Consider the following 27,483-nt stretch of genomic DNA (forward strand, 5'->3'; position numbering starts at 1 on the left):
GGCGCGGGGCATCGCGCGCCTCCCTTTGGGCGCGCGGAGGGGCGGGGCCGGCCGAGGGGGAGGGGCGGCCCCAGCGGTGGCGCGGCAGAGGGAGGCGAGCACGGCGGAGAGCAGGTGAGCGGGGGCGCTCACCCTCCCTTCGCTGCCCGTCCGGCAGGCGGGAAGGGGCGAGCGGCGCGGCTAGCGCCGAGGGGAATGAGGGAGGCAGGCGCTGGGGAGCTCGGGCTGGGGTGGCCGGGGGAGTGGAGCCCCGCCACCGCCCGTCCCGTCCCACGCGCGGCCGGTCCCCGCCGCCTCCTCGCCGCGCCGGCCGGTGGCGCAGCTCCCGCGCACCTGTGCGGAGGCGGCCGCAGAGGTGGCGCCGGCCCCCGCCCGTGGGGGGCGCTGCGGACGGGTGGGCCTCCGCGCGGGCTGAGGCGCGGCTGGGGCCGGGGCCGGTCCCACTCGGGCGGGACGGCGGGGACGGAACTCCCCTTCCCCGGGGCGGGGCGGCGGTGAGAAGTGGCGGCTCAGCTCGGAGGTGGTTCCTCAGCCGGCGCATGCTGTGAAAACTGCCGGTTTCCGAATCCTTGCGACTGGGCAAGGTTTGCCAGGCCGTGCAGCTGCGCCAGCCCGGCCCCTCCGGTACCGCTGGCTCGGCGGCCGCTCCTGGAGTTACGTAAAACGGTGCGAGCGGCGTTCTGCGAGCGTAACCGCCCGCAGGCGGGAGCCGCGTCCCCTCCGCGGCGGTACCGCGCACCTGGCGGACCCGTAACCGCCGCGCTGCGGGCGGCTGCCCGCCCCACGCCTGAGCAGGCTCCCTCCGCTTTAGGGCCGTGCCGGTCGCTGGTGGTTGACTGAAAGATAAATACAGGTTTTGTTTGGTTTTCATCTGTGTCAGAACCATTAAATCACAGGCAGAGGTAGGCAACGTAAGCACATCTTACTCTGGAATTGGGAAGGGGTTACCTTCAGTTGTTTCAAATTTGGTAACAGATTCTTTGGGGCGGGAATTGCTCACCTCTGTGTGTATGCGAGGGGTGATAAATAGGCACCAGTTTTGAGTTCATAAACAGGTGAAATATATCATTAGCTTGATTAAAGTGGGCACAAAATGATTATTTTAAAAAAAATTATAAAACCTAACTCAGCAAGTTGTCTCTTTAAATATTCTATTAGTTCTTCAGCTGACATTCCATGGTTGTGCTTAAATTCTAAACAACAGAGGTCAGCCTGACTGCCTTGTCCAAACACGGAGGTGATACATGTAACCAGATCACAAATAGTATTGTATAGCTAAAAGTCTTCTAAATCCAATTAGAACTGTTAACTAAGGATTGGTTTTTTCCTAATCTGTTCTTGAATCGTGTGGCTTACATGCTTCTCACTGAACGTCCAAACCATTAGCTTAAAAGGGTTTGGAATTGCTATAGCTGCAAGCTGGAGGCAAACCCTTTTTAAGTGGTTTCATTATACCCTGTTTGCTTCACCCGCAAAGCAAAAGGGAGGTGGCTGTTGTAAAAACCCAGTAGGGTAAGTTGGTGTCATGCTGTTTTGTAACATGTGACAGTAGGGTTCCTGGGACTCTGTCCTATCCTGTTTCAGACTTAGCAGTTCAGTACTTCCAGCAAATGTGCTCTTCTTTTTATTTCCTTCTTAACTTACAGTTGGGAATCAAACTGAACCAAATACAGGTTCTGAACAGGAAACAAATTTCTTAAAAAAAGTTAAGTAAATATTTAGACAAGAAAGAGAGTGCAGTTGCTGGATTATGTCTTAGGTGTCTGAGCTATCTGTTTGCTCTGAAAGTTGGTGTGGTGCAATGATTCTACTGGTTTAGTGTGGTGACATGGGAGACCGGTCCACGGTGAAGCTTGGGTAGTAGCAGGCTGCGTGCCTAAATGTTCCCTCATTGCTGCACTGACATAAGTAAGAAGTGATGTGGCTTGTCCAGAAGTGTTTTAACAGATTATTTTCTGTTCCTTTTATTGCGTGAATTGGCAGTAAACTTCTGCATTCATAGGAAAGGCTGGAGTCCTAAGGTTGTGACCCTCATTTGAGCATTGTATTTTTTTTCTAATCTTCAGCCTTCATAAAGTGCAAATTAATGCTGTTTTAAATCCTGTTGTGATTCATAGCATATAAATATTTTAGATACTTGGAAATTTTCATACTTTTACAGTTTAAGATGGATTTACATACATAAATGTATTTATGAGTCTGGTAAGTTCAAATGTAGTATCTTTCTTTTTCTATTTTCTTGAAAAATATATCAGATTAAATGACATGGTGTGCCTTTTGCTCACTTGACCTGAAGCTTCTGTTACTCGAAGAATATTCTTCTGTTATTCTTCAGAGTTTTAGGAATCATGAGTTACTGATAGAATCAACCCCTCTTACTTATCTATGAGTGTGTTTACTGTGTTAGTTTCAGTGAAGAATGTCCTTTAGAAGCAAATACTGTGATCATCATCATTTAATATGCATTGGCTCACAATCTGGGGTGGTCTTGCAGTGTACAAAAGAAACTAAACCAGAAAATGCACCCTGGGAGCAGACCTAATGCAGTCCAGCTGCTAATAAGCATTCAGTTAATGGTACCAAATTATAGTTAGTCTGACATAAAAGTTGCTGAAACATGTATAGTGTAGATGTTGGATTCTTAACACCAAGTGCTTTGCTCTGCAGGTCTGTGTTAAGGTGTGCTGCTTGCCAATGTAAGTACAGCCTTTCAGTAACGCATGTGCATTCAAGAGGAGTAGTAAGTATGTAAGTTCAAGATAGTAAGACTTGCATTTCACTTTAAAGAAATAAGTTCTTCTAGAAAAAAAGACTGTTCATGTTACTGTAACTGGTGAAAATGTATCTTTTTTTTTTTATCCCACCAATTCCCAGGTGATCTTCACCAGGTTCCCTGTGATGTGGGCTTATTTTCCTTTCCTAGTTCAGATTCATAAACTCATGCAGCAGACTATAATAACCACTTTTTTATTTACAGATCCTTTCATTTGTTGCAAACCTGGACTCAGTTGGGTTCTTCAGTTCGTGCCTCCCAGGAACATAGCTGGGTGGGGCATTCTTTAAGGGGATGCTCAGAATTTTTTATGCTAGTAACATGGAAGAGTCACTTAAGTGGCAAGTGAAAAAGGAGTTCCTTGTTCCATATTTTGTACAGACTAGAATGTTGCTAGAGAAAATCTACCAGAGAATACTGCAGTCTTGATATTTCTACATCTATTTAAAAAAGCTATCAGGGATTTTATTGTTTGAGGTAAAAAACATTCGCTTATTGAGATACATGTGGAAAAAGGGATTTCAATCTTAGTCTAGCTCCAGGAGAATGTCTTGTCTCCAAGACAGGTGTGACTTGCTTCTTTCAAACTGCATGAGGCTGAAGCAGGTCAGCTGTCTGACACATGGAGTTAAGTCACACAACCACGCACAGGACTATGCTGCAATAGAAGCTGCTGGATAGTCCAGATCCTGCACCTGACCAGCAAAGTCAGTCAGCAGGGGTTTATCATACTGACATTTCTGCTCCCTCAGATGCTGCCAAGTGTCCAGCCTCACCCTGCAGTGGAGCAGAGGTGTTCCCATGGAGAAGCTGCCAGTTTGAAATTGTTCATTTTGGTCATGTTCCCTGCGCTTTCTGACATACAGTGTGTGAAAATTTCCCTACGTAGCTGAAAGAATTAAGAAGTTTGGGTTTTTTCCTTCACTCAAGGAATTCTTTCAAGAGCATTTTTCAATCTGTCTTGTTGATGCTGGTTCATTTCATATTTATTTCCTTGTTCATATTCTCTAAGATTTATTTAGAGCAAGAGAATGAAAGCATCACTTCACCCTGGCAATTAGGAAACTCATTTGGTTTTTGCTTCAGTATCAAATGATTGATTAAATATATACATATATATGACACGAATCAGGTTGATGGTTTCCCATTTCACAGCTGCCTGCAGCCGGTTGATTGGTATACTGGATTGGTATACTCTTGGGTGAAATGGGTGGTGACTCAAATCCTATTAATCCAAAGAGGTGGCCTCTAATTAGCATCTTGTAAGAGCTCCTCTTTGGGTATTTTGTTAAAATGAGGAGATGGTGCTTTTTTGGTAGCTTGAGACTGCTGTCTTAATTTCCTTTTGCTTTTTTTTAGAAATGTACACACGTGCACACAAAAGATTAATTTTGGCTTGAAATGGTTTCCTTGAAGAAAAAACTATCAAATCTTTTATTTATCTTTTTTTCCCTGAACTTGTTTTTTCCATTTTAATCTGCTGGAATGGAAAACCAGCTGCTATTACAACACTGCTTTTGATGTGCGTGCTTGTAAAACTTAATTGCTCCAATTCAGGCTACAGAAAATGTGCCCAGTTAACATCACTACAAATGTCTGCAGCATTATATGCAACAGAGTTGTTTTGAAAAAATATTTTCCTTGAAAACAGACCCATCTTACTTAGGTGAAAAACATATTTGCATATATTACATATTCACTGAAGTTATTTACCCTGTTGTCTTTTGATTCATGTCATGCGTATTATTGCATGCATGTTTGGCTCATGTAGTCTGCTCTGGATATCTTACAAAACCAATTCTGAGAAATGCTTTTGTACTGTTTATATTAACAGTCACTAAAACTACACCAGCTTCTTAGATTATGCCTAAAAGTTGCTGACTTATGATTTAAATGCTATTTTGCTTTATCGCAAAGGACAAAAAGATTTCTCTTTTTTGTAATCATACTTTAACTTTCTATCATTTTTATTTTAATAGCTGTGAAAGGCGGAGAACTCCTGTAAAGATCTCCATCACACTATAGAGATATAATTTAAAAGCACCATTCTATATGAAGCAAAATTCATTATGAAAATATTTAACCATCAATACTGCTATGTACTATCTCAGTGCTGTTACAGATTCTTCCAAAGCAGTATCTTAATGTTGCTTTCACTTAAAAATTACAACAGTATTTTCTGTCCTTCACTGCAGATACTGTTCTTGAAAAGAAGAGAAAACATGACTTATAAAGTGAATCGACCTTAAACTCCTGGACCAAAAACCGAGGGGGTTTTTCATGAAGGATGGCAACACCATACGTTCCTGTTCCTATTCCTATTGGAAGTTCATCATCCAGCTTTACAAACAGAAACCAAAGAAGTTCTTCTTTTGGGAGCATCTCAACGAGTTCCAGCTCCTCAAAAGGACAGCTGGAGGACTCTACAATTGGTAGTTTTAAAAAGATGAGCGTGCCTGACCAGATTGGTTCTACGTCATCTGTGTGTAGTAGTCCACTTGTTAGGACTAAATTTACAGGTATGGATACATCCATAGAATACTGTACTCAGCCTGTAGAAGAAATAGAGCAGAATACAGATTCCAGGAGCTGGGAAGATCGACCATCCACGCCTACTATACTGGGTTATGAGGTGATGGAGGAAAGGGCAAAATTCACTGTAAGTTTTGGGGATAGTATAGTTCATCCTGTAATGACAAGATAACAATTGTACCTTGCACTCTCTTTCAGTAATTAATCCTTTAGAACTACCAACGTAGCTTCAAAGTACTGCTGTCTGACAGGAAAGTATTATTCCCATTATACAGGTGGGAAAATTGAGACTCAGAAGCAATCTTTCCTGTAATTATGTATATGGAATAGAAAGGATTCATTCTACTTCAGGTATCAGTTTCTGCTGGAAAAGGTAGGAATTCCTTGCAAAGTTACAATTCCCCATGAAATCGAACTTCTAGAAGTTCTGGGTAGTTAAACGCTTAAATAAAATGTAGTCTTTTATTTGAAATAAATGATAAGACACCCTGATACTTACCTTCTGCAGTTACTAATAACATACAACATTTGCATTAAAGTGCAAACATGTAGTTTTCAGCTTCATGCATTGCTAGGTTTAGTTTCTAATAAAGGGAAATCTGTTCAGAAAACGTCAGAGTGAGTTGTCACATATGCACTGTCTCATGACAGAACACCAGTTTAACTGATTTGTATTGATTTTTCTCAAAATGTACTGTAGCTGGTAATTCAATTTTTTTTTACATGCCATAAATATATTAAGGCATTTGTGCATTTATTTTTGTGGATGTGGCTGAAACATTTTTTTGAGATAATTCAGCGGTGCTTGTGGGACTGATGAAGTTGTTCGTTACTAATTATTTATTAATTATGTTACTTCAGGAGAACATTAATCATAAATAGATAAGGAGGAGGAAATAGCAGACAAACTTTTTTTTTCCTCCTATTTTCTTTTAGATTAGGAAAGGGTAGAAGCTAATGCCTTTATGACAGTTCAGATATACTAGTAAAATCATCCAAGTTCTCTTTGCAACAGAATTAAATAATTCTACTTTTTAATTATTTGAGAATGATGGCTTGTCTTGTCATAAGTTTTTCAGTTTCTAACATCTTCATGCATGGTAGCATATGAGACGAGCCAATTATTTTTTTATACGTGTAGATGAAAAGATTCCTTTAAAATAATACCTTCAAAACTAAACTAATGATTAGTATTGTTATATTGACAAAGATTAGTCTGAAAATATGCCAAAGCATATTCCAGTGTGCATGTAAGATGTTACTCAACGGTAGAATTGACATTACAATGACAACTTTGAGTTCTTATTTTATGTAGAAGGCCAGGTAACAATATAAATGAAACATGCTTCATCGTTAAAATGCTTGGATGTATTTTTGCTCTTTCTGAATTCACTTCTGTTGCTGTGTTTCTGAAAGCACAGTTAACTGTTTGTTTTCAGTTGCATGTTGAAAATAAGCTTGCTATTGTGCATTAAAACCAGCAAGTAATTAGTCTTAGAAATTTTGGTTGCTTCTGCAATAAAAAATCAATGAGATGGAAGACAGTGGAAATTAAGTTGAAATCACCTGTAAAAGAGGAGACTTGCTGAAGTTTTTTTAATGTTTGTTAGCATCTCATAATTCCCAAAAATATGAATCTGAATTGCTTAAGCTGAGTGAGGTACTGACTTGAGTTAAAAGTTACTGCGTGTTGGAGTACATAGCTGCTGAAGCTTATGGCAGAAAAAGCCTAAGTTGAAAAACATCTCTGTTGTAAGCAATTGATCTCAAATGAGTTGGCAGTCCTGGAATGTTCAATTAGCACTTTTTTTAAACCAACTAGAAAGGATAATGAGATGCTGAATCAGCCAGAGATTGTTACTAAATATTGGCATATTTTGTGGCATATTTAAATATTTTGTATTTGTGGAATAAGGCAATTCAGGATTGACTGGAATTACTTGAATTTTTGAATTTATTTGTAGGTCCTTTCCCAAGACATTGTGTGAAGGAACTGACAGTTTTTTAGTACTCTAGTTTTTCTTGTTTATTAATTACAAATCTTAAAAAGGAGGGAAAAAACACCACCCAACTTCTTTGCAACTTTGGCAAGAAAACCAAAACTGTTTGTTTCAGGTTGACTTTTTTTTGTCAGTGGTCACGAGCTGATTGTGCTCCTTATTACAATTAAATTGACCATAACTTATAAAGAGTTTTTTTAAGTTGTCTAATCTTTACTTGGAAACCATTCAAAGTGAGAGTCAGACTAACTGGATTTTTTTCATGTGTGCATTTCTAAGTAATGCCTTTGCGGAACTTTTAGTAGAATGAAAGAATAGAATACTGATCAAATAAATCCTCAAGGTTATTCCAAAGCTTCAAGTTCTACGTTTTACTGTCTGCTAGCAAAGATTCTTCACAATTGTATAGTGGTTTCTGCTTATGAAATTTTCATAAAACTGTTTATACTTTTAGTATGACAAGAAAGCTGAAACATTTGGACAAACTTTATACAGAAACTGCAAGACAGAAGAACTACATTTTAATGCTGGCTTCACAAGCATGTCTTGCAGCATTAATTGTAAAAGCTAATAGCTTTTTGTTAATGACTGAAATATTGCCTCTGTCGCAGTTCATGACTTCCACAGATGCTGCTACTTGAAAGTGGAATTCTGTGTTTAAAAAGTAGATAAGTACTTGCTGAGAAATTGCTTTTAATTTGCACTGTAGTTATCTGTAGTTTGTGTAACTGCCTGCAACTTAATATATTATAGAGTACAAAAGTGCTAAAAACAGTCTCACGCACATACAGAAGTTGTCTAACATTGGGGTTCCTACATGCTGGGATTGCAACAAGAAAAATACATCTATCAGTTAAGACAACCTGCTGTGAAAACGTGAAATACTAGGAAAGATTTTACTATGCAACGGGTTAGAAAATGTTTTAAATAGAATTTGGTTAAATGCCTGTAAGGGATTGTTCATCATTATGATTCAAAAAATATCTTTTTCTTCCTTGTATTTTATTTAACTAGAGAATACCTAGACTGAGAAAGCTAACTCTGTACAATCACAGAGCTTCTTTTTCCTTACACTGGAGAAAGTAAGGTTGTGACACGAGAACCCTTCTTTCCTAGACGCTATTTAATATTTTCTAGTTGAAATTGTGTGGTGTTGGATTCATTTTGTCCAGGCATTTGAGTATCAGTCCTCCTAAAAGGTGGTATTATTATTATTATATCTATTTGTTTTTAAGTAGGAGAATGGTACTGCTGTGCTGTAGTCTTGTTATATCTGATTCAAAGGATCCATTACTTCAGTTCTACAGTGCTAGTATAATTGTTTTGATGCAGTTATCTAGGGAAGTGGTCATACTTTGCTTCGAAAGACAAAACCTAATGTTGAAGACAAATGGAACCAAAGCAGGATGTTATTTTTATCCTGCATCACTTTTCCTTGTGAAGCAAGTCAGAGGAGACAATTTAAAACAATATAACACACAGTAACTAATTACTACAGTGATCTTAAAACCAGATTGGTCTCAAGGATTAATGAGTAAGACTGTAATTCAGCAAAGGTTAAAGTAGATCGCTAAAAAATACTTCACTTCTTTGATAGCTGAGACTTGGTTTTTCCTGGGGAAGAAATCTCAATGCAGTTTCACAAACCCTTTCTTATAGACAGTAAATTGTTAAATTTATTTAGGAATTACAGAAACTCCTTCCTTAAATTCTGAAATTAATTTATACTGCTTGTACTGATAATTATTTTTTTAAATACAATTAAGGATCTTTTTTAATCCACAAGTTTTGTTTCATTAAGAAGTAAAGGATAATTTCAGCCTTCCAGCCAATGCAGCGTGAAGTTGTGCACGTTTTTCTGATATTTCTGTTTTTCCACACAGGTATACAAAATACTAGTAAAAAGAAGTCCAGAGGAAAGTTGGGTGGTTTTCAGACGGTACACTGACTTCTCCAGGCTTAATGACAAGGTGAGAATTATACTCTCGTAAATTCTCAGTTAAGTTGCCTCATTCTTCTTTCACGTTTCATTTTCTTTGTCTCTCATGTTTCTGTCACTTTCTTCTTGCTTTTTTTACTGCATGGAAAACACATACTATTTTATGATTGAAAAACATGATTCCTCATTTTTTTAAGATACTTGAAATAATAACTACAGCTAGTGTAAAGAAGATATTTCTTCATCTGAAGCTGTTAGTGTCCTCCATACTTTGTATTTATTCCTAATCTATGTCATAAAGAAATTAACTCTTTAATAGTTGTGTCTACATGGCAATAGAACTGGGGACCTGTGGTTTTTTGCAGGAATGATCCAATAATTATTCAGTCCTTTTCAGTGCAAGAAACTCTGCTTTCTTCATGATAAAACTGAAGTTTCCTGAACATAAGAGAGTCTTTGTATGTTGGTCAGTCTTCAATTGTTTTCCATGTCTTCAAAGTTAATTGTGAAATATTACATCAGATCTTTAAAGCTGAATGCAGAGACACCACGTAAATAAGAGTTCTGGGTCAGGAACTTAATATTTTTAGAACATTTGAAAGCAAAAAAAGTTTGTCTAAAAAGCACAAGGTTCTTGAATTGGTAAATAGCGTTCGACTATCCCATTTACCATTATTACTACAGAAGCATAAAATTAGAAAAACAGAATTACACTTTTCTTTGTCCACTCTTAAGAATAATCTTTCATTGCAAATTTAACACATTTTTGTCTGTTTTGTTCTTTCATATTCAAACTTGTAACTTTTTAACACTCCCTTTTTTTTTTACCTGTTGTAAGTGATTTTTTGGTATACCTTTCCTTGTCCTTGGATGAATGTGGCTAATTGACTAAGGACTTAATTCTGCTGAAATTTTGAATATGGACTTGAACTTACACATTTTTCTGGGTTCTTGATTTGATCTATTTAGATATATTTTTAGGCTACCTTTAAAACACCAGTGCAGTCTAAAACTACCAGAAATTGTTGAATGTGAATTAGTTTAGAGATTTCTTTCTGAAGAAATTTTTGTTTTAATTCAGCCTATCCTAAATTAACGACTGCCTTGGTATTGGCAAAAGCCTGACTTCTGTTGAGATGATGATGTTTTGGGGATTTCAACTCAAAGAAAGTCAAGTCATATAACAGTTTGTTTGCTAACAGCAATAGCTAAAGTTCTATAAATCATTAGAGACAGAACCACGGGAAGGAGGCAGTAAAATAACAGAATCGTTACTTGAGAGCAAACTATATAAAGCAAATAGCGAATGGTACAGCAAAGACTGAAATACTGTCTTTTGCTTTAATACTAACAAATAGTTAATCTTAGCGGATGTTGGAACGTGACAGAATTTGAGGCGTTGGAAGCAAAGGCTAAAATACAGACATTTGGCTAGGTGCATAGGTTTTGTTAAGAACACCTAGTGGATTGGAGGAGTATGTGAAGAATACTCTTCTGTCCCAAAAATGGCGGGAAAAGAACTTTGTAAAGTTTATCACTGTGCTGCTAGAGATGTTGAACAAATAATGAAATGGCCAGTCTTAAGAACCAAGTTGCCCATTTCTCCCTGAGACTGTGCCTTGTGACAGGCATAGTCTATCACATGATGATGTAGGGGAGAAACATCTAGAAAAGATGCTGGATCCAAGCAAGTGATCCCAGCCAGCATAACTTGTCTGACTCACAGTTTTTCCTGCTGTGTCTGAGGAGCGTTCAAGAAAGAATGCCCCAGGCCTGTGATGTTGAAAGTTAGTCTGCTGACAGCAGCTAGCTTTCTCATATTCTCTTCATCCACAAAAGGAGTAATCTGTGGGTAGGCATACTCTTTCCTTACAAATAAATTACATGATCTCCATAACCAGACAAGTGAAATTACCATTAAGTAGAAATCTGTGTGGTCGAAAAGCTTTCACAGCAGTGGTTATCTGTGGTCCTCTCTACAACTAGCACAGGAACTCATTTTGTTATCTTTTCTGGGTTCAGCTCTATTCAGAATTTTATTAAGAGGGGTTGTGGGGCATAGAGGATACTTACATGTATGGTATTAATGATAACTTGGTAAGAGATGAAGGAACTTTGGATGACCAAGCATAAATTTAAAAATATCAAGAAGAGTCTAATAGCAAAAATTCAGTAAGAGAAGATGAAAACATATACTTAAGTATTTAAATGCAGAAATAAAGAGCAAGGCTTTGACAATAAACCATTCTATAAATAAGAAACTAGTAGTTATCATCAGGTTATTTAAGTATACAATGCTTCTGATGTTAAAAAAGCACCCTTCTTGTTCTGTGAAATGATACTTCAATGAGCAAGGGTGATCCACTAACGTGGTTCTTCCTTTAAACTGTGTGGAGAGATTCTAGCTGAAATACAGTATCTGGTTTTAACTTCTGCAAAACTTAAACTACTAGAAGAGCTACCCGTTAGCTTTTTCCAAGAGTCCATAAAGAGTAGTTAAATAAATCTTATTGTGAGAAGGCTTAAATTTTGATGTGCAAGGATGAAGAATTATGTTGTGGCTATGTAAACATTGAGTGCTAAACTGTTTTTGAGGCAGCTACTGGAATCCCTGTCACTGGAACACTCATACAGATTGAGTACGAATTAGGTGTATACAGTACATCCCTGACAGAAGTTGGCTTGATCCTGTCTTCAGAAAAAGATTAAACAATTCTTCTGGCAGTTGGAGGAACATTAGATTTTATAAAACCTGTTTGTTTTTTCCTGATGGTTGCAAATCCTCTTTGAGGTTTTTCTGTCTCAAGCATCCCTTCTAAGAAAAGGTATCTAAAACTGGTTTTTTGAAAGCATTAATATTTTTTAAATTTTCATGCATGTTAGAAAAATAATGAATTGGCATCCTTGGATAGGCCCATCGTTATATAATTTTATGCTTCCATTCACTTGCATATTTCATATCCAAATTCAAAGAAAAATTTTAGGTATTTCTGATGTTGAGTATACCCCATTATTAAAGTAACTCAAAAATACACTTTTGGATGTTAGTACTAGGGTTTGAGCTGCATCCATGCATATTGAAATTTCAGTGTTCTGGGTGTATAAGGAGCTGCTCTACACTAGGAGTATCTCATCTGTGTCTTAATTGATTCTGCTGCTCCCCCAAAAAAGAAGAGTTGTAGATCTGTAGCAGGATTTTATATATCGTATTTATATAGTACTTATTATCCCTGAGTACTTTAGAAGAAACACCACTGAAACGCTTAATCATCTGATACTTTTTACTTACATACAATTTTCTTATTTACTGACTCAAAAGCCTTAAATATCAAAATTGGAGACATTAAATAACAAAACAAAGTTCTTTGTTCCTATTTTTATGTGGTAAATTTGTGGTGTCATTTGTTTGTGTAAGGCAACACAGCAAGTGACAGAACTGTGTCCACAGTTTATGCTATAATTTGGATTGTACTTATGGTTGAGACTTACCTTGTGCTTGAACTTAACAGAAGACAGAAAGATCCCATAATGCTGAGTAAAGTCAGTGCCTGTGTCAAATCCAGTATTTCAAGCCTTTTTTCTTGGTTTTCCTCATTTGGCTTTGATTTCTGTTTCAGCTGAAAGACATGTTTCCAGGCTTTCGGTTGGCCCTTCCACCAAAGCGCTGGTTCAAGGATAATTATAATCCTGACTTTTTGGAAGATCGACAGTTGGGACTACAGGCATTCCTTCAGAACCTAGTAGCTCACAAAGATATTGCTAACTGGTATGTGATTAAATTTTGCTTGTGGATTAGGATTTTTTTTGTGTGTTCAGACTCCTCACAGAGGCTTCCAGACTCTAGCAACACAGTAAGTAATATCATTAACGTGCATGTTGTGCATTTGGTCATTATGTGAGTTATTTGGTGTCCTATTAAATTAATCCCATCTTAATCTAAGCAAAAAAAGGCAAATTGCAGTATTTTGAATAGTACATGGTTAACTACTAACTAAAAGTTGTAATATTTAACATGTTAGACTGATGCCATGTTTACTCACAAAACAGTACTTCTGTGTGCAGAATGCAGAATTGATATATTGTTAATTTATATTGAAATTAAGTGTTAGGCTATCATATTGAGATTAAGTGTTAGGCTATCATAATGGAAAGTACCTACTCTGTTACATGTTTAGTTCTTAAAATGTGTATTAAACTATACGTTTTTAATTTACACGACATCATAGTAATAGAACTACCTTTCTAGAGTGCTTTACATAAGTAAAAGTAAACCACAAATCAAAAAAGGCTTAAGAAGAGTAAAAAAAAAATGGAATGTGCTTAAGCAACAAAGTGCAGAAGTCTCTTTGAACAATACCTTTTTTCATACAAAGCGGAAGATTCTCCTAAAGATGTAAGATGAGTACAACATAATTCTGGCAAATGAAGTGTAAAATCATTTTAATATAGGCCAAAAGAGAATTTTAGTAAGCAAGCTGCTAGAGGCAGAGTGGTTAGTTCTAAAAAACTTTTCCAACACTAGAAATAAAAAGTTGTGAGGTTGCTGTACCAGAGATTCTTTGAGGAATAGGTCAGCAGAACTGTCTTCATCTGAAACTTTATTAAAAACAAAGTGTGTGAAATTCTCTAGAACAGTCTTCCCTCAAGAATTTTAAAGGAACTAAAATGTAAAATTGCTGAGCTGTGGTGTGAGACTATCAAATGCTCATATTTACTTTACTTTTTAGTAGAATGGCTATTACTACATTTGGCACATTTTTATAAGGCATTTAACTGTTGAGTCTGGAAAGTAGAGATTAGTAAGTCTGAATTTTGGTACTGCTTGTAATAAAAAAAAAAAGTAGTAAGCAGGTAAATAAAAATAACACTTGGAAAAGCAATAAGGTCTTTTGCAGAGGGAAATCTATCTAACAAGTAGATTTGAAAGAGCTCGTATAAAATGCTTGAAAGGCAAGGGGAGAAGGATTGATGGAGATTTAGGAGTATTACATATGGAATGCTGGATCACAGTTCCGGACACTTATGTTCAGAATATCCAGAAACTATCCGGAAAAGGGAATGAACAATGAGATCATGAAGTATTGTAGAAGGATCCTGAGGCACTCAGTGACTAACATTAATTTTTATGTCATGAAGTGCAAAATGACAGTAAGTACGTAAATACAGAATCATAAACTCTGTTTTTTACAACCTGGAAAATAACTTGGCATTGATACCATTTTGTGAATCAGTTTAGTATTCAGCAACATTCAAAAAGTTGCATAAAAATTGTTGAAGAGGAACTCAGAAAGAAAAAATGTTAAACTGTGGGAATCTGAATTGCACTTGCACATAGTCCCTGTGCTAAAACACAGCATTCAATTTCAAGAGGATCTACTAGAAGTACAGAGAAAAGCAAGCAAGACTAGATGAAGCTACAGACAAACTTACCTGCAAGAAGAGTTTTGTTCTCTTTAGTCTGTCATCTTGGGAAAGGGCTGGCTAAACAGGACATAGGAAATCATCAAGGGAATAGGGAAGGTGAGTAAAGAATGTTAATTTTTTGGATGATTCATAGTCAGCTCTCAATATGTCACACCGAGTTGTGAAGCTTTGTTGTGAGATGTCAGACAGAAAGCTTAAATGGTTTCAAAAAGAAATGGGATCAACCTGTGAGTTTCTCTGTCAGTGGCTATTAAACATGATTATATAGATGAAATATGTGGCTGAGAAGTTCTAAGAACTTCCTGATTATTGAATTACACAATGATAGGTGTGTCAAAAAAAAAAAAAGGAATTATTCTCTAAATGTCACTTATGCTGCTGGAGACAGACTAGTGAGCTGGATGGACTTTTAGTCTGCTTGAATAGATCTGGAGGCTTTATGCTTGATGATGGTCCATATTGGACAAAATAGTGTTTGTCATGATTTAAGGCAAAAAACCCCAAAACATAATTTTTAGACTGTATCGCTAATCAGATACAAAAGGGAATTTAAATGTTTGTAGAATCAGTTTGTATTTTGCTTTAATGAACAGATAGTTAACTGTGGTTTTGAGGGAAACTCTGATCTTGGCTGTGTCGGGCTCTGCATGAAAATTAAGTTTATTAATAAACTTTATAATCTATTGCTAGGGCTTATGTTTTAGTGTTTGGATCTACAGAAGGTCTGGATTCTCAGGAAGTGATTAAAACTAGGGAGATTTGATGTGTCTTATTTTTTTACCCACTTAGCAGAGATTAAAAGTTACTATTAATGGAAGTTAATATTTGCACCTTACCTGAGCAGTGGTGAGCATCTGACCCTGCTTCCTCCTTAAAAGCACACCATTTACTTCCACAGTTTTGCAAACAAGTCAAACTACTTGGGTTTTTTTCTTTGTAGAGGAGTCTCTCTTGTTTCTCTTTACACATTGTATTATCATTGAGATATATTGACAGTAAGAAATTTGCCCTTCAGGGGTAGGAGACCTCATTTGGTACAGCTATATTTTAATAAAACTAGATCCACAAAGTAGTTTAAAGATAAAATGTAGGATGGTATGCAGGTGACTAAATTTAGAGTCTGCGTTTTATGGATTCCTTCTTGTATTTTGCCTTGTATTGAAGATTCAGTGAAAGATCAAATTGAAATCCCCCCACAGAGTTTAATGTGTTCAAGAAAATTTCATAAAACCCATAAAGTGGGAGAAAGAAGTTTAACCTGCTAAACAGAAGTGTCATCTGACTTTATATAGATGACATGGCTCTCCTCTGCTTCCACCCCATATGAGAAGGTTGAAAGAGAAGAACTCAGCTGGTGAGTCTGGTCAGGGATCTTGTGTGTGGTACTGCCCCTTGCTGCCCTGCTTAATGCTGGTGTACCCTGGCATTGCTGCCTCTCTGAGAGGGATGGCAGCTAGCACAGGAGCAAGGAAAGAAGCCCTGCATGGCAATCTCTGTTACAGGATGTAGAAGACTTAGACGATGCTTTTAAGGCAGAATTTTCTCTTGTTAAATGAAAGGAAGAGGTGTAACATGTGGAGGGGAGAGCAGGGGCAAAGCAGACTCTGCTAGGCTGCAAATTAATGTTTATGCCATCAGCTGCATATTTTAGATAAACGATCTTTTTGGTGACATGGTAGCTTTAAGTTTCTTGACCTCCTTATGTAAAATAATGAATCTGCAGCTTTCAATTTCAAGAAGCTTTGAAAACTACAGAAAAAGACACAGTTTTCTGCCAGCAGCTGTAGGAAAAACAAAACAACAAAAAAAGGGGTTGACCTTATGTAAGTAGATGACATATGTAGATAGGATGTTTTTGCACATTTATTTTCTGGATAGGTTCTTTTTCATTCACAAGCATTACTGCATGTTATACCGTTTTAATGTTATGTTACCCTTTAATAATACAATAAAAGTACTAGCAAAATGTAGAAATTAAATACTTTTAAAAAATGTTTGAACTGAGCTATGTGAATAAGGATGAAGATATTGAAGAAAAATAATGAGCAGAAGTGTTTCCACATAATGAATTCTTCTGCATTAGGCATATGTGAGTTCTTTCAGCATGTTTATGAAAAGAACAATTCAATCATTAAAAAATGGACGTGAGTATCATGTTGGAAAAGGGGCATTTCAAACAGATTAAACTATATGGAGAGGAAAAAAACAACTCTGCTTTTCTCCTGGAAAATGTACTTTATATGCTTGAATAACTTTTCTTTTGGTTTGAGGTTACGTTTTCTAATAATTTAACTAATGACTTGTTACTATCTATCATTTTTTTGTGGTATTTGGAGTGATAATTTTGGTTTAAGTAGCAGATTTTTTTATTATTTGAGTATGTAGGAGAAGCTGTTTTAATAGTACAGGTTTAAGCTATGGCTTGCACAGATCATGGATTGATTAATGTAAAACAGTGGAGATGGCTTGAAAAAAGAATATACTATCACATTTGTCTCATAGATTAAGTGGGGGAAGGAATGATTGTGATTATAGGAGAATTTTTTTCAGGTTGGTGTAAAGGCTGATGAGGTCAAAGTGGATACAAAGACAAGAATTCTCACCAACCGTTGGCCAAAAAACCACACCAATATTTTCACATGTGCAATAAGCACTTGAAAGCAAGCTTACAAAAATCCAACAACAGAATAAAGATTCAATGTATTTTGGATAAATATTCTTCAGAGCCTTTCTAAAGCTACAAGTTATGGTATAATCAATGATTAGTGTTAGCTGAAGAAATTTCTCTTCTCATTTTGCTTGCCAAACGTGAAGCTGTTTGATTAGATTGGTAGCTGGGTAAAAGTTTCCTTTTTTGTGTTTGTACTTTGCATCTGCCTCAAATGCAGAGAATGAGCGGAAGGCAGGAAATTACTTCCTTTCGCCCTCATCTTCCTGCGGGACTTAGGTGGGAGGAAGAGACAGGGAATTAGTTTGGATTCACATCTTCCATTTTTGTGCATTCATTGCAGTTAGGAGGTGACTTAAAGATTTGTAGTAGTGAGTGCAAGCACAGAATTGCGAAGTTACTAATTCCTAATTTATTGTGAATACAGTATTCTGATTGGAGGTTATAGACCAATGAATACAACAGAGCGGGAAAGTCTTAGAGGGGTGGGTGAAGGAACATGAGTGGAGGTATCGAAGAATTCTGTGAAAACTTGGAAGATAGAATGAACAAGATGCTCAAAATATACCCTATAGTAAACCACAGGATTACACGTACTTCCTCCTTCTGGCCTTTGCAAACCAATGCACAGAGGGGGATGACAAGTGTTACACAATATTGAGTGCATTAGTTTGAAATGTTTGTTAGACATGCTATGTAGTATATCCATGGCACATAAACCTTGTCATTTCTTATGCTTTTATAACTTCTTATTCTTTTATATATATATACACACTGTATATATAAAAATTACATACTGTGTATATGTCAATGGATTACGATCATAGCAAAATGGAGACACATAAGCATGTTGCAGTACCCATGCTTAGTTCCACGGATAGTTCCTGAAGGGATCTGCGTCTGGATTTTAGCAGTATACTTTTTCATCCATCTTTTAATATTTATTTTTCACCAGGAGAATTTTTCAAACCTCTTCAATACCAAACTGATAAACTTGATTGTCAGTTGTCATGTAGCAACAAATTCTATGAAGATTTGAAAAATCGTGTTCTAAATGGACTTACTCTCTGTTTGAAAACTCTAAGTGTACTTGTGCCATTTCTTAAGTCACATTTTAAATACTGTCCCTAGTTAACACATACAACTGCGACTTAATAGTTAACATCATTTTGAATACTTGGGAGTAAATTTGAAGATAGATGTTTATGTCCCTTAAAGAAATACTGCCCTTGTATGATCATATTTAAGTGTAGTTGCTTTTTTTGTACTTCAAGTAATTCACTCTCTTTTACTTTGTAAAGTCTTGCAGTGAGAGAATTTCTTTGTCTGGATGATCCTCCGGGTCCTTTTGACAGTCTAGAAGAGAGCAGGGTAAGTGCTATGTAACATGATAAAAGCAGAATGCAAAAGGTAGTAGTTGTTGGTAGAATATTGTAAAATCTGCTAAACGGTATGGAATGAAACATTTATTTCTGTTCTGTCACAAAAATTTGCAAATGGATTTCTAAAACTGACATGGTCTGATTATTGGGGTACACTGATAATCTTTGATTGCTGTACTTCATCCCTATCCCAAGATGTAATCTCTTTCTTTTTGCCTTTTATGAGCAGTGAATGAAACTTGGGTGTAAGGCAACTACTGAATATAAGGAGAGGTATTTTGTAGGCTTACATTCAACACGTTGTCATAATTCATACAGGTGACTTCAGGTTTTGCAGTAAAATTTTTCTTGCTCTGAAATGTAATGAAAGGGTTAATTTTGACCACCAAAAATAGCGTTCTTGCAGATAACTAAGCAGTGTCAAGTAGTGTTGTAAAACAGCAGCCTTTCAACGTGCATATGAGCATATTGAACAAATACTCTGTGCTGCAGCCTGTTTTATTAGAAGTAGGTTTCGCTGGCATGCAGAGGCTGTATGAAGTCTGTCTAGAACAAGTAGTCTTAGCTTTCTTGCTTTATAGAATAAAATATGTTTTGGAATTGCACATACGTTGTTAATACTGCAGAAATTGTGAATGTCAAGTGATGCTCTTAAACTAAATTTATGTTTACCAGTTTGTTTTGTATGTAAGTGGGAGTGCCTTGGCTCTTCTTACTTTACTGTGTACATCTGAAGGATTTGGTATGTTTTTTGTGTTAAGAGCTTATATTTGATGTTTGTACAATCATTTTTCATCATAGCTATTCAAGTTGATGAAAAGTAATAAAAATTACAGGAATTATTTAGATAATTAAGAAATGTAAGTACCTTCTTCATAGAGATTTTGATCATATGTACTGTGATGAAGTCTCAGGGTTATCCTTCCACCATAGAAATTTAGACAAACTATTAAAATAGCTGTGCTGTTGTAGTTTTGGCTATTAATAATTTATGTAAAGTTGTTAGAGGCAGCTGTCATAAAATTCTGGTCTCCAGGGGATACCCCACCTTATTACAGAGTGGTTGAGGTTGGAAGGGACCTCTTGAGATCATCTAGTCCAACCCTCCTGCTCAAGCAGGGTCAGCTACTGCAGGTTGTCCAGGGGCGTGTCCAGTCAGGTTTGGAATATTTTACAGAGGAGACTTCACAACCTCTCTGTGCAGCCTGCTGCAGTGTTTGATCACCATCACAGTAAAAAAATGTTTTTGTGTGTTCAGATTGAATTTCCTGGGTTTTAATTTGTGCCCATTGTCTCTTGTCCTATCAGTGGGCACCACTGAGAAGAGTCTGGGTCCCTCTTCTTCATTCCCTCCTGTCAGGTATTTATACCCATTGATAAGATCACACCCAGCCTTCTCTTTTTCCAGACTGAAGAGTCCCAGCTCTCTCATCTCTTCCCACATGAAAGATGCTCAAGTCCCTTAATTATCTTTCATTATGATATTTGAATCATGAGACCTGGGGTCCTGGTGGGCAACGAGCTGGAGATCAGCCAGCTCCCTTAGCACTCATGGGTGCAACCTGTCAGGCCCCATGGACTTAATGTCCAGTTTGTTTAAGTACTTCTTGACCTAGTCCTCCTCCACTGAGGGTAAGTTTGCCTTGCCCTTCCTTATCTTTTGCTCTGGTTGCAGAGCTCTGGGATTCCTGAAGGCTGGTCTTACCAGTCAGGACAGGCAAAGATGGTATCAAGTAACTTCACCTTGTCAGTGTCGTTTGTCCTAAGTTCCCCCACTCCATTTGGCAACAGGCACATGGTTTCCCTAGCCTTCCTTTTGTTGATTATGTACTTGTAGAATCCTTTCTTGTTTCCTTTCACGTGCCTTGCTGGATTCAGCTCCAGGTTGTCCTTCACACTTTCTTAACCCTGTTCTTGTAAGATCAGACAGCAGCCGTGTTCTGCTCCTGGGTCACCTCTCTGTGTTTCCACCGCTAGTACGCTTGCTTTTTATGTCTTGAGTTCAGCTAGGAGTTCCTTGCTCATCCATACCTGTGTTTGACTTCCTCCTTGTTGAGCTGGACCTTATTGAGCTTAGAGGTGGTGATCCTTGAACATCAATTAGTTCTCCTGGACTGCTCTTCTCTGCAAGGTGGTTTCATGTGGATTCTTTCTTCCAAGCAGATTTCTGAAGAGATTGAAGTCTGCTCACCTGAAATCCATAGCTGTGGTCCTGATTTTTGCCCTGCTCCTGCCTGTTAGGATTCTCAGCTCCTGCGTATCAGAGAGCATCTATATCCATCCCTCGGTTGTTTTGGTTTTTTTTTTCTAAACAATGCCCAACTATGGGACAAGTGCTGTGGTTCACAGACTTATTCATGGAGTTCATTTTTAAAGGTATCTCAAAAATCACTTCTGTTTTGCCTTACTCTTGTCATACAAGTGCTGCAAAAAAAAATCTATTACTGTTTTCTTGATAATGGAAAATACAGGTATCTTCTATTTTTTATGTCTAGTCTATTATTCCAGTTCAAGAAGGACTTGCCAAAAAATTTATTTTTGAGGAGGAGGGGTACAGGTACTTCCCTCACTAGAAATCAGTTAGGCTTTACAGAAGTTTAATCACAGAAATGTAGGCAAAATATTCACTAAGGCAATCTTTTCTGTCATATCCGTGGTAATTGTTTCCGCAGGTCCTTTCCCAGCCATCAGTGTTTCATGATCCACTGCAGAAGGAAGTGAAGCTCTCTTCCAGCTTGCCTAGTTCTGTTGCCCTTTCAGAACTTAAAGGGAAAATTGGTCCCACCTGGGTATTGGAAGGTACCAAACTCCAGGTGTCCAGCTCTTCAAGGAGCAAGATATCTCTTTGCGCACAATTCCCTGATCGGTCTTTATCAGCTTCGATTCACCCTTCTGCTATTACAGCATCCTTCAGAACATGTTGATGTTTTCTTACTCAGTTGTGTAACTTCCTTTCCTTGGGCAGCTGATGCAGAGATTGCAGCTAGAGATGAGTTTTTCTAAAAGGCTTTTTTCCAGTTCTCATATAGAACAATTAAACAGTTCACAACACTTGTGGAATACTTTCAGTTATTCTGTGAACAGGGAAATTCGCATAAACCTAAAGGTAGAAGTAATATAACTTAATTATATTCTTAAGGAAATAATGGCCAATTTTCAGTTAGGAGACCAGCATTCCTGAGCAGTTTTACAGAATACACTAGAATTCGCTTGACTGGCTTGGATGAAACAGGATGACTGCTTAACTGGAATGCTAAAATGCTGTGTGAAGAATGAATTGCATCCCATGTGTTCTTGTCTCTAGTAGATGTGAATTAAGCTGTGGCTTATCTGATGATTCGTCTTCATTGCCTGTCAACCAAGATAAGTTTGCTGAGTCAATAAAATAAATTAAAACTCAGTGAAAAAAAAAAAAGTTATTGGATTGAAAAACACTGCATTTGTTTGAATTGTACAATTACAGGAGAACTTAACATTTTAAAGCAGCTAACAAGTCTGCTTCAGTTAAAGCAAAGAACAGTATCCTCTTGATGTTTGTAGCCCTTTTTAAAGCTTTAGGAAAAGCAGTGTCTTAATAGCATTGTTCTTAACTGAGCTGATATAAAATGTTTATATTCAATGGATTCTGTGAGTTAGTGGTTAGTTGCATGTAATGTTAAGCCAAGAAAGCCTCCTGCATGGGTTTCTGATTTAGCAAGAACACGTAAATTATTAAATCCAAATTGCCCCTTACTGTTGGTAGGCATGCTCTTTCCAGTAACAGATCAGCAGGCTCTGTGCCAACGCTTCTGTCTCTCCCTGCATTCAGTGGGTATTGCATTATATGTTGGTCCTTCACATGAAGGTTTGAGATTGCTCACTGTCAAATTCATCAGGGTGTACTATATATACATGTCGTGCTCAGCAGAGTAACACAACATACTTACCATGGTTGAGTGGTTAGCGTTCTTGGCATTTCATTAGACTTTTTCAAAATGTTTCTGTATTGGTCTTATGACTCACGACTGTCATATTTGTAACAGCTGTTTGCTACAGAACTGTACAACTCTCCCTTTATCCTGGGTAAGGGAAGAACATGCACTTTATCCAAATATTCCCAACATCTTGGGAATAATTAGATACTTGGACTTCCAAGTCATGTGAAAGCAAAGCTTATATGAAGGGAGAGTAGGGAGTTCAGGTGATGTTCCACGTAGGCAAAAAGGTTCAGAATTAGGGACTGCGCATCAAAGGAGAGAAACCTCTTTCTAAAGTTTCTTGTGAGACAAACAAATGATGCAATGAAGTATTTGCACTGCAGTTTAAATAATAAATTCAGTGTTCAAAGCAAAGCAGCATTGTTTTGTTAAGGACAGAACTTAATTTTATATAGCTCTTTATAGTACTCAATATAGTACTCAAAAGAAAATCAGCTGCAATTCTGTTACAGGTTGATTTTTCTAAAAGAAAAATCAATAAAGGCCACTGAAGTTAAATGGAGGATGTTCTTAAATTTGTCTTTCAGGCTTTCTGTGAAACTCTGGAGGAAACAAATTACCGTCTACAAAAAGAACTGCTTGAAAAACAAAGGGAGGTTGAATCGCTGAAGAAATTGTTAAGTGAAAAGCAACTTCATATAGATGCTATTGAAAGAAGAATTAGGTATGTAGAAATTTTATGGGGTTTAGGAGTTTCTTTGCATGAAGGCATATTCTCTATATAGTCATAAGCACCAGCTTTAAATGTATTCTTGGAAACAATTTTCCCCACGTAACCACACATAAAGCAATATTTTCTGTAGGCTCTTTCTTATATGCTGGCTGAAAAGCTGTTCTTTATTACAAATGACTGAGAAACTGTTGTCCCATCTTTTTCCCACTAATGTGACTGGGATTGTGTTTCCTAATCCTCTAAATCCTGTAGAGTTAAGGTAAAGATACTGTTCTGCTTTTGAAATGGCCTGCTAGAGATGAGAGCAGTGGAAAAATTGCTTAGTTACAAAATTCCACCTGTAGTCAAATCTTTGACAGAGCGTAGTGATCAAGCGATTATATGTCTGTATTAATGTCTTTAACTTTGTTCTGGATTGCCTGGAATGATGCCACAGATCATCCCTTTAAATCTAAGGGGGAAAAATGGTGGAGTTTTGTTTAAAAAAAAACAACTTTATGATGCCTGTTTGCTAAATTTTGTAACAAGCCCAGGGGAGTTGATGTTGGGCTATTCAGTGTCCTGCTAGACCTGCTGAGTCAGTCACTGTGGGATTTCCTTAGCAAAGGAGTACATTCCCGTGGTCCCTGTAGAAGTTAATGCTACTTGGGTCGTTGAGTCTAGCATATCCAGGTTGACTAACAAAACACATCTTTGGGTATAAGGCTTATACTACGTTTGGAAAAGGATTTAAATGGAATTGTGGCTTATCGAAAATTCTGATCTGAATACCATATGCAGTTTGTCACTTATTCCTGAAGGCAAGTAATTACATTTGAAAGGTGTTTTCCCTGTTTGACGTGAAAGTTCTGACTGCTGCTGGCTTAAACAGTGAAATAGGCAATAAAAATGAAGTAACTTGCATTTGGCTAAAATACGATGATAGGAAATTCTGTGTGACTAAAAATAAGAAGGCATGAGTAGCAAAAAGGGATTTCATTTTTTAGCACTTCCCCTGAAGATAGATTTTTTTTTTTAAACACAAACACCCTGCCAGTTTCCCAGACATTTAAAATTATTGAAAGTCAGCCAAGTAATATCTGAAGTCTTAATGGAAAATAACTCCTGTGGTTTTTAGTTGTAAAAGTTACCAAATAAACCTGTGACCTTGTTTAAGAAATTCAGCTTGTCGGATGGGAATTGAACCCAAAAGAAACGGGTCTGTCTTTTGGCCTTATTGAAGTGCAATTTTGACCTGATGGTGCAACAAGAATTAAGCACCTTCTGCCTTTATGCTCTAAAGGCCAGGTACCTAAAATGTGTGTGAGGTAGGAGGGGACAATTGGATAAGGGCTTGTAGCTCTTTACGTATCATACTGGATTTGGCCCAAACATAGGCTGATAATCACGTTAGAGAATACTGCTGAGGGTAAAGCACACATCACCTAAAATGTGTGCATTAAAATAAAACTACAGAAACAGTAATAGAGTAATTTAAAAAGAAGATGAAATGTCGTATCACTTTCAACACAAAATTGTTCGCAAGCTTTTCTTTCCAATTCAAGTGGCAGTTTTCAACACTAAATTGATGTTTTCCACGCAGAGCAGTACTTTGGAAACAAGGGGGTTTTTTATAATTTTACATGACCATATTCTCGTTTTTTAGCCAGGCTAGTCGAACTGCCAACTCATGTTCCTGTTCAGAAGAAAATTACTACCTGTCTCTTTTATGAATGGAAAAATGTATTGCTGTGAAAGTTAATACGTGACTCTGAAGTTACAATGAGAAACTTGGGAAACTATTGAAGAAATCTTTTTATCATCCTGTCTGTCTTCCTTCTGACTATGTTTTGTTTATCCTTCTGCCATTTAGGCAAGACATGTGTGTGGCTTAGGTCATCTGCTTGTAGTTTCTTACCTGAAGTCATAATCACTCCTCTGGGACTTCAGTTTTATAAAGCTACTAAATTGTGATGCAACCAGAGGATTGAATTTAATTTAGGAATAAGCAGCAGGAGCAAATAAACTGTTTAAATAGCTATCCAGTGCAAGCCCCGCATCTCCATCGTAATAAAAGCAATGGGGCATGTAGGAGCAAGATTGATAGGTTCCCAGAAACTGCAGTTTAAAACAAAACAAACCGCTCTTCAGTGATGAATGTTTGCTGTATGGATTGGTGGTACTCTGTTCTTATTTGTTGTAGGGATTTATCTTTAGGAAATATGACTCGTCAAATGTCAGGAGAAGAAAGTGAGTGCAGTGGTGAGGTGGAGTCTTCTGCAGTAGAAGCAGACCAGGGTACCCTGGGTGAGGACAGCTGGTAAGTACTATTATTTTACTTAAAATATATTTTAGTTTTTCTTAAAGTCTGTTTTGTAATGTTTGGTCTTGTATAAATTCGGAACAGCTAAGGCATTCAGCATTTTATTGCACCTCTCTGTAGCTATCCCATGTTTCATAAAGGCCCTCAAGATAGATAATTTTAGATCTGGAATAAGTGGTAAGTTGAACAAGCTTTGTAAATGTTTTGTGGATTGCAGGCATAAAATGACTATGGAGAATCATATTAGTTTCCGTTTGACAAAGCTTGTTGATGTGTTGTTGCAGCTCGGATAAAGAGAACCATGAGGCATGCTGGAGTGGCTCTTTGGCTGAAAGTTCTGTGCCAGAAATTGAAGTCGCTGAAGTAGCGTATACCGCTGATGAAGAAGAATAGATCGGTAGCAGCTGCTGTTACCTGGGAAAGGTTCATGTCTGGGACATACGCTGTGGGCAGGGGCGTACAGTAGCTGTGAAGAATTTACAGCAAAGAGCGAGAATGCACATATTGAATGTTTACATAAATCCTTACAAATTATTAATGTAAGAAATATACCCAGTGCTGCTTTGATTTCAGTTTTTATCTAGCCTTTATATATTTAATATATTAAAGTCTAATAAGGGCTAAAATCAGCTAAAGTTTAGATAGTGTGCATACACAATTTGGCTGACTTTCCTAGCGGAGTGACGAAAACTTCACGTTAAATCACCAAACACAGCTAACTAGCATCTCATATGTTGCCACTAATGTGACGCATTTGATGTGTTCATCTGTTTGGTATTTGTGTTTTCATATTCTTATAGCCATAAATTAATGCTTGTTGAAGTAAAAATGGACTCATCTTACGTTTAATAAGAGTGTAGAATGTGTTGGTTTTAAATCCTAAAGTTGAAGAGTATTTCTCTGGAAATTTTAATGCAATGCAATAGGACAAGTTACAGTACCAAGAGAAAAGTACTTACGAAATGGGATTATAGTTGAACATTTTTTTAAAAAATGGTCATTTTTGCTGAAGGAACTAATACGAGACCCCCAAAACACTGTGTATTTTCATCCCAAGATAACATGCTGTAATACTTTTTGTTTGGTAATGCTGCTTTTAAAATCTGGGATACCTTTGCTATATACCCATGTAACAATAAAATTGGTGAGTTTGCCTTTTCCTTGGAACACTACCTCTTACCATCTTGCTAATACATTCACGTTTGTTTAAAAATATTCCAGATTATATGGAAATGACTGAAAGACTTGTACAGAAGCCATATTTTTTTCCTGCACAGTGTGTAACTAGATTGAATCTAGTTGCGATGTATTTTTGTTTCGATATATTGTACACATGGGGATATTGCTACATATGTTCTATAGCCTATTTTTCAAAATGTATTAAGACAGGAGATGCACTTTATAATTAAGACTCCATTGTGCCAAGTTCAGTTGGCTAATTGGTTGAGAAAGGGGAGTTGCAGGGAGAGGATTATGTAGTGCCTTTTTGTATTTTACTTGTCCATTACTGCAGAATTTTGTTACAGTGCTCTGGGTCAGCTCTGTGGAATCTTTGATGCAGCTTGTTTCTGTTCTTCACTTATTTACTGAAAGTGCCTTGTTTTATTCTGCTTTTCCAATAGGAAGAATGCCATTTTGTTTTAATTTTTTTTTTCTTTGCCCTACACCACCCACATCGTTGTTTAATGTTGTCACTATGCAGTGTCTTTGTGCTGGAGTTTTCAAAGGGAGCTTTGTACTTCAGGCTGTGCGTACAATGACCTTTATGCAGAACTGTATAAACCTTCCTGGTGAAATAAAACTATGGACAAAA

At 37.4% G+C, this 27,483-nt stretch overlaps 1 protein-coding gene across 1 annotated transcript; it reads left to right on the forward strand.

The window, feature by feature from the left end:
• On the forward strand, positions 1-27,483 carry SNX16 (sorting nexin 16). The gene is made up of 8 exons (XM_075743833.1): positions 1-114; positions 4,969-5,432; positions 9,189-9,275; positions 12,862-13,010; positions 18,638-18,707; positions 23,223-23,359; positions 25,551-25,667; positions 25,955-27,483. The coding sequence occupies exons 2-8, from the start codon at positions 5,061-5,063 to the stop codon at positions 26,061-26,063; spliced, it is 1,041 nt and encodes a 346-aa protein (XP_075599948.1). The 5' UTR covers positions 1-114; positions 4,969-5,060; the 3' UTR covers positions 26,064-27,483.

The sequence above is a fragment of the Balearica regulorum genome, chromosome 2 (assembly GCF_011004875.1).
Source record: "Balearica regulorum gibbericeps isolate bBalReg1 chromosome 2, bBalReg1.pri, whole genome shotgun sequence".
Taxonomy (NCBI): Eukaryota; Metazoa; Chordata; class Aves; order Gruiformes; family Gruidae; genus Balearica; species Balearica regulorum.

Coding starts and splice junctions, on each gene's coding strand:
- SNX16 (XM_075743833.1), top strand. CDS start 5,061: ATGGCAACACCATACGTTCCTGTTCCTATTCCTATTGGAAGTTCATCA. Junction 9,276..12,861: donor TCTCCAGGCTTAATGACAAG/GTGAGAATTATA, acceptor TTTCTGTTTCAG/CTGAAAGACATGTTTCCAGG. Junction 18,708..23,222: donor ACAGTCTAGAAGAGAGCAGG/GTAAGTGCTATG, acceptor TTTGTCTTTCAG/GCTTTCTGTGAAACTCTGGA.